Raw genomic sequence first — 11,660 nt, 5'->3', positions numbered from 1 at the left:
ACAAGAGGTCAATCACTTTAATTATTGATGGCTTTAGGACTACGTAGGAAAAGATTATTTTTCGGTTCTTTTAAAAAGAAGTTAACATAAGGGATAAAGGTTTTCAGAGTTTTCAGGTTATGTTTTCGAACAATGGCATATCCCGAAATATTTATCAGGGTGGACACACATATATATTAATTACATAATTTTTTTTATAAAGGATGGACAACTAAAATTCAGGATGGATACACTATTCATTACTCTAAAAACAATGATAAATCTCATCTCATATTTATAGATTTTAGTGTTTATTGATTGTTGATACATGTCAACATTTTAGTTATTAATCTTATAAATGTTGAGAATCTTTTATAGATAATTCTAGATGTAATATTAAATATTACAAATATCTAGATTATTTTATGAATATTTTTAGATATATATTATTTTTATATTATTTTAGAATATTCTCAAGATATATCTCGTAAATGATAATTATATATTTATATAGTGAGTTTCCAACATTAGCATTTTTTAATGATTAAAAGAGAAAAATATTTTATTTTAAAATAAATAAATAAATAATGTATTAATATGTACAAATTACTTTTAATTTGATACTATTAATTCTTCTCCATTGTTGTCTACAACTGCACGCCGAAAAAAATTTTGTTTTCGTATTTGTTAGATATCCGATATGACTTGACAATATATCTTGGTGCAGTCCCTCTATCTTAGCTTGAGTTTCTTCTCCCGCTTCCCCAGTCAGATGAGGCAACAATGTCGAACCTATAATATATTCAAAACTGGCTGGAGATGTCTCGTATAAAACAAGTTGCCTATAATGAGAAGTTCTTCTGTGAGACGCTTAAAATAAGGTTAATAAACGACACGACCGGTAAAAAAGGTAATAGTTTAAAAGCGGAGCACAAAATGTTATAAATTAGAACCCAAAAAGTTATCAGTCGGAGTAATATAACAAGTTGCTCTAAAATGTTATAAATGGTAAGAAAATGAGTTATAATTGGTAAATGTTATGGATACTATTAACATTTTAAGTTTCGTAAAAAATATTATGGTTCACTAAGAAATAAGTTTACAATATGTAATATTAATATTTTTATTAATTATTCAAAAGTATTTATAGATTTTTTTGTGCGTGTTTACAACCAGCACATATTTATAATAATGTATCAGCAGCACTAAGCTGTTTATCAAAGTATCTGCAGCACTAAGCTGTTTATCAACATAAAGCAAGGATACCACCTGGGGTGGTGGATCAACAAAGAGGACTTCACACAAGGGAGAGCCTTGAGTTAAAGCTGCTACGCTATCAGCAACTGCATTATGGACACGTCGAATATGCCTTATACGAACCTCTCAATTTCTTTGAAGCAAGGCTTTTATCACAATGAAAAGAGCATTTCCATGTTGATTCACTCTAGGATTCAAGATACCGCTGACAGCCTCAAAGTTATCGGATTCCAGCTCGATTAGCCTGTATCCAAGTCTCCAAGCATGTCGAAGAGCATCATAATTAATTGCCCACAATTCAGCATTCAGTTTAGAACAAAAAGTATTTATAGATTTTAATCTTTTGATTGATTCAAATATATTATTTTTAATTTTTGAAATATATTTATTAATTAATGTTATGGAATATTGATTTGATTTATTGATTTGATTATGCGTTGGTTTAGTATTGGTAAATTTTAATTCTTTGAAACCCTATCCCCCAAAGTCCAATCTTTGGAACCCTATCCTCCATCAAGCACTGCCAAATCTCTTCAACACAGGCCTTTACAGCTTCAACTGGTAAACTTGTTGTCGACAAAACGTGTCCGATCCATTGAGGATTGTCAACCACCAAACCTCCATGAAATTTACCGTGTTGAGTAATAAGTTCTTCAACTTCCGATATACTCTTTTGACGCCTCTTCTCCGTGAAATCCACGTGTAATAGCATTGCTTTCACCGATTCTTCCACCAAGGACTTGTAATTCGCCATTGATTCTTTCAACATTCTCCAGCCATATCCGGATTTCCACCTTTAGTTTCTTTCTTGGCTGCAGCTCTGTTCTCATTATAGATTCTGTATCTTCCTTCAGACCGTTCAGTTCCTTTAATTTCCTTTTAAGGTCCTTCATATGCTGATCAAAGCTCGTGTTATTGTCCAAGTGTTTATCAATCTTATTCAGAACAAAATCCATGGCTGCAAGTCACAAGCAATATGTTAGATACTAAATAACAATGCATCATCAAGTGAATGTATCTGAACATGACTAAAAAGAATAATTTCATTTTACTCACAAGAATTTTTTAAGAGATTATAAAGATGTAAATCAAGGAGTTTCACCCTCTCACAAGTTATCAAATTAAATTAATAAAAATTTAATAGTATAAAATTATAAAATTTTAGGATACAAAATTAAACTATTAATAAAAAATAAAAAATACCTAAATTTTGACGACAATCTGAGTTGTACGTTAACATGCTGAATGAGATATAATAAAATATGATTTCATAATCTCAAATAACTATTATATCTCAGTCAACATGTTAGCGTCCAATTTAGGCACCTAATAATTTTTTAACGGAAAAGGACAAGTTTGGAACATAATGAATATTCGATTCGAGTGACCATTTTATAACTTTTAATAGTCGAGTGAATCAATAAAGAAACTCCCTATACTCGAGAGATCATTTTATAAATTTTAATAGTCAATAGACTAAATAAAGTATTATCTTATAGTCAGGGGGTCATTTTTGTAATTTACCCTAAAGCTTAATACTTTGCATAATCTTCCTTTTGTCATCTTGTGTCGATGTAAAGAAACCATTCTCTGCAGGGTGCAGGTGCACCTTTACGAAAAATAGAAATATGACAGTTTCCAGCTGCCATTGACTCTATTGTTTTCTGGCTAGAGTTTACCAGATGAAAAGCAACATAAAGATGTGATTTCCCCCCCTGAAATTTTCTACAACAATGGAGAATGATTCACCACTAGACACCATTGTTAAAGAGAGGGAAGAGTTGATGGTTTCAGCTAATGGTGGACTGATCATTACAAGAAGAAGAGCCCATTTTCTCAAACCCACAACAACAGCCATTTCAAGCAATGGCAAAATCTCCCTCGAGTGTCAATAATTGTGGCAGCAACCGGCTGCTAATTTAGTCTAAGTGGGCAGCCAACTTTGGTTGATTTTAGTAAGGTATAATTACAAAATTTAATCACTAAACTTTAGGATATTTACAAGATTAAGTCCTTAAGATTTAGCTATAAATACCCTATCCCATTTAGCTTCAAAACCATCCCAAAGCATTTTAGCTTTCTTCCAATACTAGAGAATTTAGAGAGTTTCTTGAGAGTTGTTTTTCTCCTTTTTATCAAGAGAGAATTATTATTGTTTTCTCCTTGGTAGATAGAGAGAAGTTGTAATTCCTATTTTCTCATAGTGAAATTCTTCTACCGTTGCCCGTGGTTTTTTTACTCTATATTATTTAGGGATTTTCCACGTAAATTTTGTGTCTCTTTTATCTTCATTTTTATTTTCTCAAATTATCAGTTGCGATTTTGCTCTATCTGATAGCCGTCTTCCGCAACAATTGGTATCATAGCTAGATTAGAGTGTGTAATATCTGCTTATTGTCTTTGTGGTTGCCACCAAAAGGTGGATCCTCCAACATAAGAAAGTAAGAAGTTATTACCCATTCTTTGAAGGTTCCAGAGAACTATTCACGATAGTGAAATAGTGGGAGCTATCCATAAAAGAAGCTATGGCAACGAAATTTGATATTGAAAAGTTCAATGGGAGAAATTTCTCATTGTGGAAATTAAAGATGAAGGCCATCCTGAGGAAAGATGGGTATCTAGCGGCTATCAGTGAAAGGCCGGTGGATTTTGCAGATGACAGCAAATGGATCGAAATGGACGAAAATGCTATGGCAAACTTTCATCTAGCATTAGCAGATGAAGTATTGTCAAGCATTGAGGAGAAAAAGACAGCTAAGGAGATATGGGATCATCTCACCAAATTGTACTAGGCCACATCGTTGCACAATAAAATTTTCCTTAAGAGGAAATTATATACTCTCCGTATGCCAGAATCTACTTCAGTGACAGAACACTTAAACACACTGAACACTTTATTTTCTCAGCTTACATCCTTAAGCTGTAAAATAGGAGAACAAGACGTATTGAACTTCTACTTCAAAGTCTACCGGATTCGTATGATCAACTCATCATCAACTTGACAAACAGTAATGTCACCAGTCTAGTATTCGATGATGTTGCAGCTGCTGTTCTACAAGAAGAAAATCGGCGCAAGAACAAGGAAGATAGACAAGTAAATCTGTAACAAACAGAAGCATTGACAACTATGAGAGGGAGATCAACAGAACGTGGCCAAAGCAGCAGTCACAAACATGGTAGATCAAAGTCGAGGAGCAAGAAGAATTTAAAGTGTTACAACTGTGGAAAGAAGGGTCATTTGAAGAAGGATTATTGGAGTCTAAATAAAAACTCCAATCCACAAGGCAATACTATAAACACTTCAGATAATGGAGATGCTCTATGCTGTGAAGCGTCAACCACCGTGGAAGGTAGAAAGAGATATGCATTGATTCGGGAGCAACATATCATATGATCTCAAGAAGAGAATGGTTCTATCATTATGAACCTGTCTCAGGAGGATCTGTGTATAGTTGCAATGATCATGCCTTAGAGATCGTTGGCATTGGAACTATCAAATTGAAGATGTACGATGGAACAATTAAAGTTGTTCGAGATGTGCAACACGTGAAAGGTATGAAGAAAAATTTATTATCATATGGATTGTTGGATAATAATGCAAGCAAGATTGAAACACGTAAAGGAATCATGAAGGTGTTCCGTGGAGCGCTTGTGGTGCTGAAAGGCGAAAAGATAGCATCAAACTTGTACATGCTGAAGGGAGAGACTTTGCTAGAAACAGAAGTCTCTGTTGCCTCATGTAGTTCAGATTCTGCAATGCTATGGCATCAGAAACTTGGACACATGTCAGAACAAGGAATGAAAGTCCTTGTGGAGCAAAAGCTACTTCCAGGCTTAACAAATGTATCACTTCCTTTGTGTGAGCATTGCATAACAAGTAAGCAGCACCGGTTGAAATTCAACACATCAAATTCTAGAGGCAAAAGTGTTTTAGAATTGGTTCACTCTGATGTATGGCAAGCACCGGTTACATCCCTTGGCGGAGCAAAATACTTTGTATCATTTATTGATGACTACTCTAGGAGATGCTGGGTGTACCCTATTAAGAAGAAATCATATGTGTTTTCAACTTTCAAAAACTTCAAAGCACTGGTGGAACTTGATTCTGGAAATGAGATCAAGTGTTTCAGAACAGATAATGGAGGAGAATACACAAGCGAAGAATTTGATGACTTTTGAGGGAAAGAAGGCATCAAAAGACAGTTCACAGTGGCGAACACTCCTCAACAAAATGGAGTGGCAGAGTGGATGAACAAAACCTTGTTAGAAAGAACAAGAGCAATGTTGAGGGATGCAGGCCTAGAAAAATCATTCTGGCCAGAAGCAGTCAATACCGCCTGTTATTTGGTGAATCGAGCTCCATCAACTGCATTAGAGCTGAAGACACCAATGGAGATGTGAACTGGTAAACCAGCTGATTATTCAAACCTCCATGTATTTGAAAGTATTGTGTACGTGATGTACAACTCCCAAGAAATTTCAAAGCTAGATCCAAAATCCAGGAAATGCAAATTATTGGGGTATGTTGATGGAGTAAAGGGGTATCGCTTGTGGGATCCCACTGCCCGCAAAGTGATCATCAGCAGGGATGTTATTTTTATAGAAAATAAGCTACAAAGAAAAGAAGACGATAATAGCACTGAAAAGTCAAAGACTACATAGATACATGTGGAAAAGGAGTTTGAACAAGGAGATTCTTCTGAAGCAGAACCAACATATGATGAACAAGAACCAGAGAGTTCTGAAGCTCCAACAACTCGTCAATCAGATTGTGTTAGAAGACGTCCCAATTGGCACTCAGATTATGTTATAGAAGGTAATATTGCATACTACCTTTTAACAGAGGACGGTGAGCCATCAACATATCAGGAGGCAATAAACAACTCAGATGCTTCACTATGGATAATGGCGATGCAAGAAGAAATTGAAGCCCTTCATAAAAATAATACATGAGACCTTGTGCCACTACCACAAGGAAGGAAGCCAATTGGTAACAAATGGGTTTTCAAAATCAAGCGAAATGGTGACGATCAAGTGGAGAGGTATCGTGCAAGACTGGTGGTCAATGGATATGCTCAAAAAGAAGGTATTGATTTTAATGAATTCTTTTCTCCTATGGTTCGACTAACAACAGTTCGAGTAGTCTTGGCAATGTGTGCTACATTGAACTTACATCTAGAGCAGCTAGATGTTAAAACAGTTTTTCTTCATGGAAATCTTGAAGAAGAGATTTACATGCTCCAGCCTGAAGGTTTTGAAGAAAAAGAAAAGAAGAACTTGGTTTGCAGGTTGAAAAAATCTCTGTACGGTCTAAAGCAGGCATCGAGGTGGTTGTATAAGAGATTTGATTCCTTCATTATGTGCCTTGGATACACCATACTTAATGCAGACCCTTGTGCTTATTTCAACAGGTCTAGTGATAACAATTTTGTTATATTACTGTTGTATGTGGATGACATGTTGGTTGCAGGACCCAACAAAGATCATATTGAAGAATTGAAGGCATAACTGGCTAGGGAATTTGAAATGAAGGACTTGGGATCAGCAAACAAGATTCTAGGGATGCAAATTCACCGAGACAGAAGTAATAGGAAGATTTGGCTTTCACAAAAGAATTACTTGAAGAAGATCTTGTCACGATTCAGTATGCAAGATTGTAAGCCAATTTCTACCCCTCTTCCTATTAACTTCAAATTATCCTCCAGTATGAGTCCTAGCAGTGAAGAAGAGAGGATGGAGATGTCTCGAGTGCCGTATGCATCAGCAGTGGGAAGTTTGATGTTCGCTATGATATGCACAAGACCAGACATTGCACAAGCAGTGGGAGTAGTTAGTCGGTACATGGCAAATCCAGGCAAAGAGCATTGGAATACAGTAAAAAGGATATTGAGATACATCAAAGGGACCTCAAATGTTGCATTATGTTACGGAGGATCAAACTTACTAATCAATGGGTATGTAGATTCTGACTATGCAGGGGATTTGGATAAAAGCAAATCTACTACAGGATATGTGTTTAAAGTTGCTGGTGGAGCTGTAAGTTGGGTTTCAAAATTGCAATCAGTTGTGGCTACATCCGCAACAGAGGCAGAATATGTAGCAGCTACACAAGCCAGTAAAGAAGCAATTTGGTTGAAGATGCTATTAGAGGAGCTTGGGTACAATCAAGAGCATGTTTCTCTGTTTTGTGACAGTCAAAACGCCTTGCATCTAGCAAGGAATCTAGTATTTCATTCAAGAACAAAGCACATACGAGTTCAGTACCATTTCATTCGTGAAAAGGTGGAAGAAGGAACGATAGATATGCAGAAGATCCATACCAAATACAGCATAGCAGATTTCATGACGAAGGCGATCAACGCTGATAAATTTACCTGGTGTCGATCCTCTTGTGGCCTGTTAGAGACGTAAGCAACATGATGGTACAAGGTAGAAAGAATGGTGTGAAGATATTATTGTTCCAATCAAATCTTCAAGTGGGAGATTGTTAATAATTGTGGCAGCAGCCGGCTGCTAATTTAGTCTAAGTGGGCAGCCAACTTTGGTTGATTTTAGTAAGGTATAATTACAAAATTTAATCACTAAACTTTAGGGTATTTATAAGATTAAGTCCTTAAGATTTAGCTATAAATACCCTAGCTCATTTAGCTTTAAAACCATCCCAAAGTATTCTAGCTTTCTTCCAATACTAGAGAATTTAGAGAGTTTCTTGAGAGTTGTTTTTCTCCTTTTTATCAAGAGAGAATTATCATTGTTTTCTCCTTGGTAGATAGAGATAAGTTGTAATTCCTATTTTCTCATAGTGAAATTCTTCTACCGTTGCCCGTGGTTTTTTTACCCTATATTATTTAGGGGTTTTCCACGTAAATTTTGTGTCTCTTTTATCTTCATTTTTATTTTCTCAAATTATCAGTTACGATTTTGCTCTATCCGATAGCCGTCTTCCGCAACACCGAGCCCTTCATCCATGGCGTAAAGGACTTGTCCGAGAAAGTGTCGTTCAGAGACTGGAAGCGTCCCACCCAAAAATGGAAAATATGGGTTCATAAAATGCATTCCAAGCATCGAGCTTTATGGGAACAAGTTGGTATTCACAATGCAGTGATGAGTTCCAGGTACGATATCAAACAACACAAAGAACTCGTTCTTCGTTTTGCCGAAAAATGGAGTCTTGGGACAAATACTTTTGTTTTTCCTTGGGGAAAAGCAACGATAACCTTGGAAGATGTTATGGTCATCGGTGGGTTTTCTGTTCTTGGTGAATCTGTTTTGAACCCTTTGAAGAGTAAACACCTCCTCGAGGTTGAAGAAAGGTTGATCAAAGGGCGAAAAATGGCCGCAAGAGGAGGCTGCGTGCTTGCCACGCCTAAAGCTTGGATTGACTATTTCATGGGAACTGGGAATGAGCTTGAGCATGAAGCATTCCTTTCTTTATGGTTATCGAACTTTGTTTTTGCGACTTCTTCTTCTACAAGTATATGGAAGCATGTTTTTCGTGTTGCGATTCATTTGGCTAGAGGGAATCGGGTTGCTCTTGCACCGGCTGTTTTATCTAGCATATATAGGGACTTAAATCTATTGAAGGATCGATTCTCTGGCTCGGTTGTGGCACAAAGTAATGGGTTGGTTAATCTTTATGCACCCTTTCAGTTAGTGCAGGTTTGGGTTTGGGAAAGGTTTCCGGGGTTGCGTCCGATGCCAAATTCGATCTCGAGTAATGAGCCGAGGGTGGTGAGATGGAACAAGCTTAAGGTGAATGTTGTTAATGTGAAGCTAGCTATGGAGTCTGCAGGAGGAAGTTTTCAATGGCGGCCGTATGTTACGTCGATCGATGATTGGTCTTTGCCGAAGTTTTATGGTGATGAGGAACAGAATGTGTTGCTCGATTCTCGTGTTGATTTGGACAAAGAGATTCATTCGTTTGTTAGATGTTTGAGGGGCAGTGAACTCGTTGGGCTAGACATCATAGAGCAGTATGTCTCAAGTCGGGTTTCGATGCAATTCGGAATGGATCAAGATCTTCCGGGATGTTTTGCTAGATGCAATGGAAACACTGATATTGCTTGGAGGAATTAGGCAGACCGATTCGAGATGCAGTGTTGTATGTATCGCCAAGGCTTTTCGAGTCAGATGTTACTTCACAGTACTGACATTGGTGGTGTCATAACCATTTTTTTTAGGTAAAATAATTATTTATTGTTTAAAAACGGTTATTACTTTTAATTTTGGAAGATGGGTGATTTTGAATTAAATTGGATAGAGTCGTCATCGACCTTTGGGTTAGGTAGGTCGAATACCCAAAACATCTTTTAAAGCAATTTTAAGAAAAATCATTTTTAAGATAAAATTCGATATGCGTTTACCAATGATTTGATGTGTTCGGGAGTCGATTACGCATGGGGAAGGATTAATACCCTCACAACGCCCAAAAGTTGGTAGTGAAACACTTACACGTTGTCGTAATGGCAAGATATAAAACATCTGCTAAAGACAAGGACCACACAGAAATTTACCCATAAACTAGTGAACAAAATACGAATGAGTTCCTAAAGTTAGAGCACCTATGGGTAATTATCCTACGAAATGGTGACTGAAACTCAAAACACGATAAAGTTAAAGGGACCTTATCGTGATTTTTCCCAAATTAACAAAATAAAACTATTTTCTCTCCCTTAATTTTCATTCTGCCCGACTGCTCTCTAATCCCCAACACCCATCACCCTTTCTCTTCAAGCGTGCGAAAGCCTCCTTCCCCAAAGAATTGATCGCTCCGGCCACCACATAATGGTGACCATTCCCCTTGAGTAGCCACCATCGACGGCACTGAAACCCATATCCAGCAGTCCCCGATGAAAACCGAGCCTAATCCCCGACGACACTCTTAATTTACTTGAAGGTTTCGATTTGTTTTTGATTTGCTGCTAAAAAAATTTGTGCTTCGTTTGATGAAAATATTTGTTTATTACTGTCTACTGATAATCGGTCCCCTTTTCTACATTGCTTGGGTGGGTTAAATACCCATTACAAGTGAAAGAAGAAACAAAACAATGGTGGAGCAGCATGGGCATGGGCACGGTATGGGTGAGGAGGTAGTGGTCGACCAGCATGGGCACGGTAAACTGCACGGTGTTGGGAACAGCAAGGTATGGAGCTGACGTGGGGTACTGTGCAGCAGCATGGACAAAAATTGGTTATTACAGGTGGAACCAATCAGTGGTGGCTCATCGTGATGCTATCAAGCCATTTCTTAAGGAGCCTAGGAATCGAAGAAAACATGATGTTTCAGTGATGGAAAAGGTTTCCAAAGGAGATTCGAGTAAGGAAAAGGAAGATAAAATGGTGGAAGCAGGGGATTCTGTTCTGGAGGTCGACGTGGAAGATCGATTAACGATAAGAGAATTGTTGACTTTTGCTAAGCATGACAGTGAAAACATGGTAACGAGTGGTGCGAGTGAGTCTCCCCTAGGTCCTCAAAGGCAACCATGCTCAATTAAAGAAGTTGAAGCACTTGCAGAGATGAAAACAAATACGAAACGGTGTGCAGCTGACACAGAAAGTTCTGATGAAACTAAAAGATACAAAACCTTGAACAATATCTGTAAACGTTTATCAGTCGGTGAATGTCAAAACATGCCAATGATCATGACAGTCACAGATAAAGAAGATGTTGAGAAGACCGAATGTGAACCGAAACAGGATGCTAAGATCACAAAGAATGCAAATTCAATCGGAGAATCAAAAGGATTGGTCACAGATGATGATGTCAAGAGCAAACCAGGTCTCAAAGATGGACAAGGCCTTGACACTACTGATCTTTTCACACTTAGTCTTGAACTCGAAACTAGGATTTGCAGGCTTGAAAAACGGTTTGCTAAGCTGAAGAATTGAAGATTTTTGCAACAAAACTGGTTTTATGTGCAAATATGCTATAGAGTCATTAGATCATCTAACGTTCTTGCAGCATCATATGTCGGTGCATTAATTCTTTACAACGTTCTCTTGTAAGTATCCGATCCCGGAGTAGACATTGCAGAAAATTAGTTAGAACTAAGGTCTTTTTGTGACACCAGCTAGCATCTGATCCGAAATGTACAGCTTATATTGCAATAGACAATGGAAAACAAACACTCTATGACCATTTTGATTTGAAGAATTTATGACAATGAGAAGAGAAGTAAACAAATGTGAAAATCATCTGTTAGTTTCTATGTTTAGCAGATGTGATTTGAGTTTTTTTTTTTTTTTGGCTATCTGATTCACTGGAGTTCGGACAGAGATAAAGAAAAAAAAAACATAATGAAACATTGTTCCTTGTACCCTCCTAAGGGGCTGAATACGATTCGGTTGCCTCCGGGAGGAGGTAGGTTTCCCGTTTCCCATTGATCAGCTGTTGATTTTCCTTCATTCTTGAGGATATATATCAG

General features: G+C 37.2%; 1 protein-coding gene across 1 annotated transcript; it reads left to right on the top strand.

Annotated features, from left to right (window-relative positions):
- Window positions 1–8,286: 8,286 nt before the first annotated feature.
- LOC120163873 lies at window positions 8,287–9,312 on the top strand. Its single transcript, XM_039173690.1, has one exon. The coding sequence runs from the start codon at window positions 8,287–8,289 to the stop codon at window positions 9,310–9,312; it is 1,026 nt and encodes a 341-aa protein (XP_039029621.1).
- Window positions 9,313–11,660: the final 2,348 nt, after the last annotated feature.

Source organism: Hibiscus syriacus, unplaced genomic scaffold (assembly GCF_006381635.1).
Source record: "Hibiscus syriacus cultivar Baekdansim isolate YM2019G1 unplaced genomic scaffold, ASM638163v2 tig00111502_pilon, whole genome shotgun sequence".
NCBI classification, from domain to species: domain Eukaryota; kingdom Viridiplantae; phylum Streptophyta; class Magnoliopsida; order Malvales; family Malvaceae; genus Hibiscus; species Hibiscus syriacus.
This window is presented reverse-complemented; position numbering and strand designations above follow the sequence as displayed.